At 37.5% G+C, this 13069-nt stretch overlaps 1 protein-coding gene across 1 annotated transcript in view; it reads left to right on the top strand.

Annotated features, from left to right (window-relative positions):
- The window catches only part of LOC146310152 (carbonic anhydrase-related protein 10-like), a 165788-nt gene that overhangs the window by 72886 nt on the left and 79833 nt on the right, over positions 1-13069 (top strand). The window contains exon 3 of the mRNA XM_084743967.1: positions 7611-7753. Within this exon, the coding sequence (XP_084600093.1) occupies positions 7611-7753 (143 nt within the window). The remainder of the gene's footprint in view (positions 1-7610; positions 7754-13069) is intronic.

Genomic DNA, 13069 nt, shown 5'->3' with positions numbered 1-13069 from the left:
CAAGGCACAGCCATGTTTCAATTTATTTTAATCTGTGTTTTGAAGTGCTGTGTTTGAAAAAGTTTAATTTAAATGTCAAAATTCTTACACGTCTTCCTTGCGAAGTTTTTAGCAAATGACTGGTTTTGTATTCTGTTTGTAGCCTCTACTTCTTCTACTCTAATTATTACAGGCATAGGCTATTTTATTTGCTCCAAACTGTGGAATCATGGTGTAGGATTGAGTTATTCATTGTTTACATTATTTATTGTGGTTGTCAGTCATTATTCATCCTGACTTGTATTGGTTTGGTATTTGTCTTGTTTATTGTTGCATCTTTTTTTCTTAGTTATTGTCAGAATAAATGTCATAAAATATATAGGAAAGACATTGTTTTTTTCATATCTTGCAAATCAGTCCCTAACGTGTATGCAAAGGTTCTGCTCTGCTGTCTTTTGAGTTTCTCTACATTAAGTTAACTGTGTTGACACTAACCCCTAATTCCCACCAGCTGCAGCTGTGCCACAGGTAGAAAGTCAAGCACGGAAAAGGTAGGGAGAAGCCAGTTGATTCGCGACTCACGATCATAAAGACCATCCTATCCATGGTAGAAGCATAAAGAGCAAGGAAAGAGGACTTAATCAACAAAATCAGAGCAAGTAAACATAAGCAGACGGGCAAAACGCCCCGCTGTTGAAATGCTTCTGAAACGCTGCTGGTGGGAATTGCAGTCGCTCCTGTGACGGAACAAAACTGCAGTGCACACGTGACATCACAAAGCCGCATCTGGTGGAAATCCCTGGTTACTCTCTTACCTGATGATAGTCATTGTTATTATTATGATGACTCTGAGGTCACCTTGCTGGATGAGTGAGCCAAGGGTTCCCTCATCACTGGAGACTAATATATTTCAACATGTCTAATTTTGGCCCTATTTCATGCTGGAGAATGTGAGTATATATATCAATATAATGAAAGTGGGTAGTTCGTCTTACATTGGCTTATTTGCATTCTCTTTTTTGCAACATTTCAAAAGTTTGCTTCAAATGTGCTTGACAGTTAGATGCAAACACAGTTAATGTGGCATGCAGTAGAAAGTGAATTTCCAAATCATTCACTGCATTGACCTTTCAGAAAATCCTTATAGAAAGAGTTTAAAGCCTGGAACCAAACCAATCAACTACGACTTGAATCATGACCATAAAACATTTGATTCAGAGCAAAAAAAGATGAAAGAAAAACAGAGAAAAAGACAAAGGTGCAAGACTGAATGAACTACTAATCCCATGAAACATTGCAAATGGTACTGCTTCTGCTTAAATTAAACTTTTGTCATGATTATAGGGTTTATATTGTTCATAACAGTATTGTAATATGTTGTAGTGTGTGTTTTGTGTGTATATAAATAATATCCACTGTGGCATAACAACGTTATTAGTATGATTCATGTTAGCTACCAAACTAGCGAACCTGCTAGCAGAACTACCCATTTTCATGGACAGTAAACATTTCCATGCTAACAGTGAGCTCCTCACTTTGCAAGGCAGCTGGATTTGTGAGATCACACGAGAATCCATCTTCTATTTGGCAGCTAAAGGTGTGGTTTTAGGTTTGACGACAGTGAGAAGTAACTAATCTCGAACAAAAAATGGCAGCTCCTGAAGAGGTTAGCGTAAATGCTGTGATAGCATCAGTTATATCAGAACTGAAGAATATTTCTCCAAGGCACTGAAGGCTTTTCTCCATGGAAAAGATGTTTCAGTTTCTCCCGACCGGTTTTGGGAAGAGTTTGATCTTACTGGTTGAAGTTAGCCAGAGTTAAACATGATAGACAGATGGTTCAGCCAATCACCTACCAAGTGTGTTTTTGAAAGTGCCTGGCCTTTTCCAAACAGTTCCTAAGGATGACCTCTGTTCTGTGTAACAAACCATCTGGCATGTCAGGTTAGTGATCTCCACCACTTTAAGATTGTGGGTAGAGTAGTACTTTTCCAAAATATTGCAGATAAAATGTATTTTTTTAAAAACATGGTTTTACATACCATGGTGTCACAGTCTCATAGTCTACGCTGGATGGTTACATCATTATGACTAATAATCTAAATCCTATATTCAGAATATGAATGGGATTTTGACTTCCGGCTCTATGAACCTTCAAGATTGCTGTTATCACTTACAGTACAGGCGCCTTTAGGTGCAGCATTTCATACACATGCTGGCTTAATCACACAAGATATACACATTCAGCTTCTCTGCTTTTTTTTTTAACCCCAAATTGTTTATTTCCACACACCTACATGGACCTCCTGACATGAAGTCTGGTTCTCACACACAGACCTACTTACAGTACACACACTCACACACACAGCTGGGTGATATAACAGCCGTGTTGACATGCGGCTGTGTGCCGAGCTGGGGTCAGGATTGCACTCTGCAGGTCAGGGCTGCCACATCTGTCACTTCACTTGTCTACTGCCAGACAGGGACAGATGAGTGGATGGAGCGAGAGAGGGATGAGAGGGAAAGTGAGAGGGAGGGATGGGAGGACAGAGTGATAAAAGGTAGAGGTAGAGTGGAGGACTGTGGTTCTTCCAAGCAGCTCCTCGGTGCAGAGTTCACTTTGACAAGAACATACTTTAGCTTTAGTCTTAGTTGCTTACTGAAAATGTTCATGACTTTTGGTCACATTTTAGTCTTTTCTTTTTGTTTTGTTTTAGTCAATATTTAATTGACTAAACGATTTCAGTCTTAAATTTTAGTCTTTTTTGGTGACTTGAAATTGTTTAAATTGTGGACAGTGTGGATCTTAAATGCATCGATTGATATACTGTTACAACCTATCCCCAGTAGTGGGGTAGGTCTTCTAAGACAGCATCGTCACTCAGCAGGTGAGTGACGATGCTGCTCATAGCAGAGCAGAAAATTAAACGTTGTCAGTGTGGCAGTAAATGTACGGTTCAGGTTACAGTGTGTCAGGTAATAAATACTGCAGCATCTCAACACCAAGAAAAGTCTCATCTGTAGTTTTCCAACTGCTGAAACAGTGATGGAGTTAGCCCCGAAGTAACCTGAGCAGGAAAGGCTAACATTAAGCTCATGCTTATGTATAGCATTGTACCTTTGCATGTTCAGCTCTTGCGCAATTGTTTCCCCTTCAGAAGCTTTGTCAATTCAACACCCGATATCTCCTGTAGTTATTTATCCATTTTTCCACATTTTAAACACTTCTTGTTGTTAGCATGTTGTTAGCCGCCCACAGGCAATCCTGAGATGCCTTGGGTTGAGTCTGTCAACCCATTAGAGGTTGTGTTCTTGACTTGTGTGTGACAGTGCTGATCCATAGATGTATTAATAGATCAGTGCATTGAAATTTAAAATTAGCGGTGATGACAGTAATGAGCTCAGCCCTGTGAAAGGCATAACATCATCGCGGTAATGCGGTTATCATCACAGCTCTGATGCTACTGATACTCAAACAAAACTTGTTACTACCATCCCAGGTCTCCCCTTTCAAATAAGTCATTACTGATGCATCATTATAGCTTATCAGACAATGATCATCTTTATTCCTCTGTTTTAATAAATCACTTGTATCCCAGCATTATCTGGTAATCATCACGTTTGTTAACTCTACATGGAGCTGAAACTAACTGAAGTGTTAAACATTCCCTGCATGAGTTAGTATCTGTTAGTGAGTCATAAGAAATAATAGATTATCTTTTAGAAGGTGATGTTTTACTGTGAATTCAGCCCTTTTTAATTTAACAATATGTTAACACAGTATGACAATGTGCCCTGAATCCACACAGAACTTAAGCTGCAAGTTCACCTTTCCACCTTTAGTTCTTAAGGGACTTAACATGTTATCATGTTATCCAATCAATCAGCTCATGTTACTGATATTTACACTGACAGACACTGCAGGATGGTGTGTTTTCAGGTGTCTTTGGTGCATAGCTTTAACCAACAAGGTGCTTGTCTTAATCGGAAAAGATACATCAGTCTTTTGGTTTGAATATTAGAGAAAAGCGTCCACAGACAGGTCGTCTCTCCTCTTTGTTTTCTTTTCTTTCCACCTGACAGGCTGCTGGTGAGGATGAGGCACTTTGCCAGATTTATTAGTGCTCTGAGATGCTTATTACTGTGATCTAATTAGGTTCTCAGAGCCAAATATTTCATCTCATCTTTATTATTCAGAGCATAATGAACAGAGATTTTGTTGTAGTTTTTGATGTCATTTTTTTCCATTTAAGTTGTCATCGCAGTTCAGTTATTAAATAAAAGGACATCAGTGAAAACTTATCGTTAAAATTTTCCTTGACAAAATGAACGTTGCCCTGGTGTGAATCAGTGTGTATGAATGTGAAAACGGCATGCAGCTGGAAAACAGCCTGATGTGCTTTTAGAAAAAAAAAATGTATGAAATAAGATCACTTCCATCAAGCATTTAAACGTGTTTCTCATTCAGCCGAGCCTGAGCTGAGCACACTGGCTGCTGTTGATGAGTTTTTTGATCATAATGACAGCTGTTTTACACCCCGAGTTGTCATTAAGCCTGTCTCTGACAAGCATTATGACAGTTTAGCTGGTGATAAGCCCTCTCATCTGTGTGTGTGTGTGTGTGTGTGTGTGTGTGTGTGTGTGTGTGTGTGTGTGTGTGTGTGTGTGTGTGTGTGTGACAGTGACAGAGAGAGAAAATACCTCTTTGTGTGAATGTGTCAAAGTTACCGTGACTTTAATAAGGTCGTTTAAGGCTCTGGGTGCGCACTTTTGACAATGTGTGTGCACGTGAGTGTGCACGCTCTCATCCTCTTCCTTTTTGTTCGTTGCAGCGTCATGTCGAGTCAAATAACCTACATAGAGCAGGCTTTTAGGTCAGCTATCAGCCCCACATTCCCCTCCAATCCCATTCCAGGGCCACCGCCGCAACACAGAAGATCTCAGTAATCACATTATTGTACAGGATCAGCTGGTGGTAGAGAGCGAGCCTGCAGCGTCTGAAACAGATTGGATGTTTCCAGCTTATACTGTGGACTCGCATATCATAATAACATAGATCACAGAGTTAGAACATGTTTTTGTTAAACCCATACCGTCCTGCTCACATCTTATTTTCACTGTTGAAAGTCAGAGATACGACTCACAGGAAAGACCAATCACATAACAAAAGAAGTTCTGAACATTCAGGTTATTGCAAAAGACCATTTACTGTATGTTATAACTTCAGCTCACTCTGTTTATTGAAAAGCTGCAGCAATGATTAAATTCTACAATTAATCTGTTTGAGTAATTTTTTAAAGGAAAAAAGTCCAAATTATCTTAAATGTGACTATTTTTTGACTATTTTTTCTTTCTGGTTAGGGTTAGGGAATTTCTTCCATCATCTGAGACTTTGGGAAAAAGTGGTTGACATTTTTCACCAGTTTATGAACCAAACAATTAATCAAGAAAATGAGCAACAGATTATTGAAAATGAAAGTAATTGTTACAGAAAAGACTTGAAAAATTAGTCCAAACGTGTGGAGCACACGGTCGTATTGGACCTATTTTTCAAGTGACAAGATTGTGACAGGATTAATTAATTGATTAATCAAGAAAATGATCAACAGATTCGACAGTGGAAATATTTGTTAGTTGCAGCCCTGGTTTATTGCATCACTCAAAGGGGACATTCGGTGATTTTACACATCATACTGTGTTTACATGTGTTTGGGAGTATAACTGGCTCCAGACAGAGCTGTGTGATGTCAACATCCTTTTAAACTGAAGACTTTAAATTTGAAAATGAAAGAAAACATCAATCAATCATAAGGCAAATCAGTCTTAAGGCAACAAAATTGTTTGTTTAGGTTTATCATGGTTTGGATCCAAATAAATACATTGGTAAGTTAATGAATGTAACTTACGTACATTGCAAAAGTCATCAAATGAAATTATAACATTAATTTACATAGTTAGCAAGTTCAACAGAAGTTTTGCTGTGAAACTACTGGTTTCACACACAACATGAATCCTAGTTTCTTGAGTCCTGTGCTTGTTTGAGCCTTTCATCAACCCCACATCCTCCACATGCTGACTTTCTCACTCTTTATACTACATCATCTGACATCGACATAGTATAATAAATACTATGGAATAATACATAGAAAAAATACAAACCATTTTCTCAGGTATATCAAGTATTACCATCACTTATAAGCACTGTCATTTGACATGATTTGTAGATCATCGTTTTTTGCTTGTTGTCTGACTTTTTAAACCTGAACCATGTCCACAGAATGGTGGTAGCACCGCACTTATGAACCAATCAGAAACTGTGTTCTTGACTTATGAACTAATCAGAAGCTGTGTTCTTGACTTATGAACCAATCAGAGGCTGTGTTCTTGATTTATGAAAGAATCAGAGGCTGTGTTCTTGACTTATGAACCAGAGGCTGTGTTCTTGACTTATGAAAGAATCAGAGGCTGTGTTCTTGACTTATGAACCAATCAGAAGCTGTGTTCTTGACTTATGAACCAATCAGAAGCTGTGTTCTTGATTTATGAAAGAATCAGAGGCTGTGTTCTTGATTTATGAAAGAATCAGAGGCTGTGTTCTTGATTTATGAAAGAATCAGAGGCTGTGTTCTTGACTTATGAACCAGAGGCTGTGTTCTTGACTTATGAAAGAATCAGAGGCTGTGTTCTTGACTTATGAACCAGAGGCTGTGTTCTTGACTTATGAAAGAATCAGAAGTTGTGTTCTTGACTTATGAACCAATCAGAGGCTGTGTTCTTGACTTATGAACCAATCAGAAGCTGTGTTCTTGATTTATGAAAGAATCAGAGGCTGTGTTCTTGACTTATGAACCAATCGAAACTCTGTTCTTGACTTATGAAAGAATCAGAGGCTGACTTGTGTGTGACTGTTCTGATCGATGTGCTAATCTCAACAGGAGATTGACCCTTCAAAATAAAATTTGCAGTGATGACACAGTAATGTGGTCATCTGTGGAATCCCCAAGAGGTTCCAAGACAGATCTGAGGGGTCGAGGGATGATATCAACAGATAAACAAAATTTATTTGCTCTACTCCTGTGCAGTCGAACTCATGCTTCTGTGGACCCTTCAAATAAGACAAATCCATGACCCATGACCACTCTGAGGTCATAACCTGTGAGGAGAACACATTGCTTCATTTGAAGTGGTCACAAGACAAAAAGGTTGGAAACCACTGAGTAGATTATAAGCAATAAAAACTAGTGGGAGAACTTTTAGACAGACTTTAATAAAGTCAGTTTCTCTACCTTAGTTATACTGGCAGATAATAACCTGCAGACTTTAATGAAAGCTCTTTTTTTAGTCAGATTTTAATGAAGCCATATGTAAATTTAAATCTCCCTAAACTCCCCATTTCTCCTGTCCCATCATAATGAAGCTCATCTGCTCACTGTCTCTCTGTTTTTATGGTTTGATCTTGTGGAGCACTCGAGAACACACACACACACACATACACACACACACACACACACACACACACACACACACACACACCCCCACACACACACACACACACACACACACACACACACTAATTAACTGCCATTCTATCTTTTTCTCTCTCTCTTTCTCCACACCCCACCCACCTCCAGTCCCATCCTTCTGGGGTCTGGTGCACTCGGCCTGGAACCTGTGCGCCATAGGGAAGCGGCAGTCGCCCATCGACATCGAGACCAGCCACATGATCTTCGACCCCTACCTGACCCCTCTGAGGCTCAACACGGGAGGACGCAAGGTAAGGCCCGCCACTGCTCAGATGACTGGGTGTCTCTGCTTGAGTGAAAAATGTCTCTTAACACCTCCTCGGGGGCTCGATCCTCGACACAGACCTGCTGACGTTTGGAGACAGAACTCATCAAACGTTCCAATACGAGCAGGGCCATCCTGCTCTGACAGCGCAGGGCTTTAAGTCATCACCGTGGCTGAGAACAGAGCGGGACAGGACACTGTCTCTCAATCAAGACGCAGAGAAACTTCTGTCCGAGAGAGTCTATGAGCTTTTCATCCATATCCAAAGGCTTTAAAATTCCCAGCTGCATTTGACTGTGCCAGGCTCAGGAGGCATTACAATTTTAGCCCTTTACACGGCAATCACAGTTAATCTTTACAGGAAAAATCCTCTCTAAAGCACCCTGAATCACAGTTAAAACACAGCTTTTGCTGATGTTGTACATTGCATTCTGGATTCATTTTGGTATCTAGCTGTGCATTCTAGTTACTGACCATATTTAGATGAAGTAATGTCACACTGAAGTATTTTCAGCTCAAAGAAAAGGGAAGTGGCTACAACTCTTACAAGCCCTATTCACAAATGATAGTTGTAATGATGTTTCATGACCGTGAGATTATAAGATTCTATCAGGGATCTGAGTGCAGTTGAGATACTGAGGTTCAGTTTAAACATCTTAGATAGCAAAGATGACATACAGTAAAGTTACATAACAAGTCCCCTTAGCATATTCTTCTAATGTCAAATCAAAATCAGATTTCAGATTGAACCCTCCGATACTGAGAAGTCATCATCTGCTTGGAATTACAAAGCTCTGTCTGTAAGGCAGAACAGGAAGTATTTCTTTTTTTTCTTTTTTTAAAGTGGCCACTTTAAAGCTACAACATGTAGTTTTTAACTGGTTATGAAACCAGTCCCAATTTATTTTTCCTCTGTATGACCTACATAAGTAAACAAGTCCGTCAGCAGAACCACGGCTCTTTCTATATAGTAATTCTTAATGGCTGCCACCGGGTTAGATTCTCCTTGAAATCAGATGAAACAAGCCTGTGTTTACTTTTTCCCAGGTGGAGTCACAGCAAAGTACTTTAGGCAGTGAAACAGAAGCAAGAGGACATTTTTATTTAGAAAACTTTATTTTTATGCTTATATCAGTGGAAACGCTGCTGCTTTTGTCCACGCAGGCCTCAAAACTCAACAAAATAAGTTCCTTGTGGTAGCTTTAACACTAGAAGTGACGTAATTTCATAGCTATTACAATAGCCATAAGTGTCATGTTACAACCGTCCCCAGTCTCCCCTACTTTTTAAATTAATTATTTATTAGTATTTTAATGTTGGAAATTGGAAATCGAGACCACCTGTGAAGTTTTACTGACAGACACAATAAACCAAGATGCATCTCCAAATGTGTGAGAAGTAACAACAGAACAGTGACAGTTTGTGTGGTCAGTGTCACTGCCTCTGCCTTAAATAGCTCAAAATGTGTCATTTATTTAAAAAATGAAAATACAGACACTTTTAGGAAAAGTGAGGTACCAGCAGCACTGAATTTTTCAATTCAACAAAGTTATTGCACATATAAATTTCAAAACTGTCAAAATGAACTCCTTGGCTGTTCTAGTGTTAATACACAAAATCAAACTTTTTTTTACTGAAGGTAGTAATACTGTAGGATATTTGGACACAGGAAACTACCTGAAGTATTGAGATCACAAAAGTCATTAAGACAGAATAAAAAAAAGTATATCAAAAAGTTTACATTAAACAGGAGTTCAACCCACTTAATATACAGTCTGTGGCTCCGACTTGCTATTTGGACTGCTGCACTCATTTTTGGCTGTCACAGTACAAATAATAATATTAATATTTTGCAAAAAAAATAAACAGTGGCATCAGCAGTGTAATTAACATTATGAAGCGAAGTTCATGGTAGCTAATGGTAAACATCAGTTTCTCACCAGGTTAAAACAAGTTGTTAAATAATTTGTAACTCAGTGAGCATTAGTGGGAACGGTGCCATTCATAAAATTCCCAATGTTGAGGTTTCAGAACTAAAGACAGGGTTATTTGCAACTTTATCACCACATCCAACAGAACTTTATAATCCTAGGATTACGTTTGTCACAGATCTGTAATATCTAATCATGTGAACTGGGGGTGAGATTTTCCATGAAAAAGTGTCCTTGCCAACCTTGAGACCTCAAAAATAGGAAGGATTTCAAAACCGGAAAATCTGAGATTAAGAGACTTTGTTTATTGCATTTTGGTGACGTTTATAGAATGAAAATAACTAATTAAAATTTGCTTCAACTACATTTTCGTGTTAAATCCTTAACTCTTAATTTTACTTTTAATTTTTAGGAGAGAATACAGAATAGTTTGCCCCTCTGGTGTGCACTTGCATAAATCTCTGGCATAAATGAATATTTATCAGTTTTCTTTTATTCATTTATTTTTTTGCCCTGCCTTTAAAAGAAAACTGACATGTGATTTTACAAAATGCACGCCCCTTTCCTTTAAAACATTCCTGAAAAAAAACAGGAACTTCTTTCCACTGTAGCTTCAATGCTGTGCAGGTGAAAACAGTAGACTTTTAGAGTTAAAAGGCTAATACACAATGATCAATGCCAGTCAGAAACAGGTTGTAATAATGAAAAGAAAACAGGAGGGTTGGAAAGTATATAATAATCATAAATGAATGGTGGAAAGCTACATTATTCCAAATTTTGCGCTGCCTTTTCTGTCCAAACTTTAAAGAACCTCTCGGTCTTGACATCCACATTATCTACATATACTTTTCATTGTTAGCTACAAAATGGCCCCAGGTGTTAAAATCCATTAAATCTAATGACCCATCCTGAAAATGAACTGAACTTCAAACTGAAGGCACATTTCACCAGCTCTCTCAGACAGAATATGACTCATAAATCATTATTTCACCACATCGTGTCTCTATCAAAATTTGATCATGGCAGGTTGCTTTGATCTCATCGAGGAACAATATGGAGCTTTGTTGTTACGTTTTCACTTTCCCTGAAGACGTTTCCATAATCCAGATGCACAGTTCTCTCAAAGTGAGTTTAAGGCTGCCTTATAGGTTTGAGGTGGTCACGATTATTTTATGTGTTTCATAACTGTCCAGAAACAGCTGAATGTTTGCATATTGATGCTTTGTTTGAATGTTTGAAACCTCTCTCCTACAAAATGTCATCACCTGAGGGTTTAAGACTCACCGCTTTACTTGTAAAACAAAGAATGACACATTTTCTCAGCAGAGTCCTGACATGGACAAAATGTAGTCAGAGATTATCAGACAAGTCCAACGTATAAATTCATACAAATAAAAATATCATGTGGGGGATAATTAAAATGGAGTGTGAAAATAAATATAAAGCTTGATACTATTCCTTTAATATGGAGCATGAAGGTGTCATAAGGAAACAAACTTGTGTGCACTTTGAATAATTCATGTTCCTCATAACACATTATGTTCATGCTCTCACTGTGGATCACTTAGATTTAACACATTAGGATATATGTTTATGTAACACAACGTTGTGTTATCTCAGAAATTCCTTAAATGGATTTCACAGGATAATGGACTGTTTTGCCATAAAAATTGTGGTGATACTGGAGACGAAATTCAATTCATTAAACATGTTGAATGAATGATGTTGACTGTGCAAGTGTCCTCTTCATCGTCTTCTTCAAGTCCTCTGCAAGAGGGATGGAGACAAAATACATACTGTGATGTACAAAATCTGGAGCAGCACTCCAGCACCGACTGAGTAATTCACACATTCAATCATTCAAAATAATGACATGGGTTTTATCCAGCAAGTTCACACTTAAAAAGTGCTAGCTCAAAGTTCAGTTCACAGAAAATAAAATGAACCAGTTTATATTTATAGATCACTTTTTGATTTCTTCTGTTTTATTTTATTTTTTATTAATTTATTTAATTTAAAATAAAATTATTAAAAGGTAGACAATATTAATGTGTTTGTATTTATTTGACCTATACATGTAAAATTACTTTTAAGTCAATTCAAATCATTAAAATCTTTGAACAGGAGCCAAAAAGCTTGAGTAGCATTACTAGATCCTACAGCAGTAATGTGATTACTTTGAGGTGTGCTTTTATTTGAGACAATGGGTTAATACAACTTACTTTTTCAGTTTCAACTGCTCCCAGTGGCTGTAACAGTTCTTCCAACCTGATTTATTACATGAAATTTAAAATTATAGTCTTGTCTCTATTGGTGAAAATATATAAATTGTATTATTTATTGGTGAATTAGTCCACCTATGTGTATTTCTCATATCAAAAGGTGACTATTATTTCAAGTAGTCTGTGAGTTAAGAAGGAAATTTTTAAAAAGAAAATATTACACTTTCCCCGCACATATGAATTTCACATTCAGTATTTTATATTTTGAAATACTGAATCATTATTTTGACATTCCAAGACATTATTTGGAGAAAGTTTCTCATTATTACAGGATCTTCTTATTTCCATCATATTGGCAGAAATGTGTTTCCATAGATACAGACGTATAACATGGATCTATCTGTGTTTCTTACTGTTACTGTGACTCCAGCCTGCAGTGTAGTTCATATACTTCACTGATAAACCAGAGAAATACAGAGAAACATGATGCTCTGTGATCAAATAAAGTTTTTATATCACATCAACACTTCTGTCCATATTTACACACTCTCTCTCTGCTGCGATCACACTTTTTTTTAAAATCAGCTGACAATGTGAACACTGTTATCTCTCTCAGGAGTGAACGATGCTCACCTTAATTGCAAGCTGATTTGTTCAGTTCACCGTTAACTAAAAAATATGAGCATGTTCAATGAATGCTGTTCTTTTAGCGCATTAATGGACAACACTGTCACTGAAGTTATAATAACCAACTTAATTGATACATGGAGCCCAGTCTTGGACTATAATAATTAAAAATAGGCAATCCCCAATGATCTCACACATCACACATTATGGTTATTTATTTATCTATATACTTTTTGTTCTATTATACTTTCTTTCTCTAATTTAAGTTTTGGTTCTGTTGTATATTTAAATTGTCAGTATTCTAAGTTCTCAGTTGTTGATGTTTTAAATTATGGAGACATAGGAAGAGTTAAATGGGTGGGGGGTTTTCACAATATGAAAATGTCCTAGGAAATGTCTTACAACAGTCATGTTATGACAAAATGTTGGACTTTCATATTTTTTGAAAAAAAAACCCATCACAATCTTGATGATCTTGATGATGATCTTGAATCTTGATGAGCATATTCAGAGTAACAGTGA

Source organism: Lutjanus erythropterus, chromosome 19 (assembly GCF_056507025.1).
Source record: "Lutjanus erythropterus isolate fLutEry1 chromosome 19, fLutEry1.hap2, whole genome shotgun sequence".
In the NCBI taxonomy this organism is placed as follows: domain Eukaryota; kingdom Metazoa; phylum Chordata; class Actinopteri; order Lutjaniformes; family Lutjanidae; genus Lutjanus; species Lutjanus erythropterus.
Note: the sequence above shows the minus strand (reverse complement) of the source record. Positions and strands in the feature narration are given on the sequence as shown.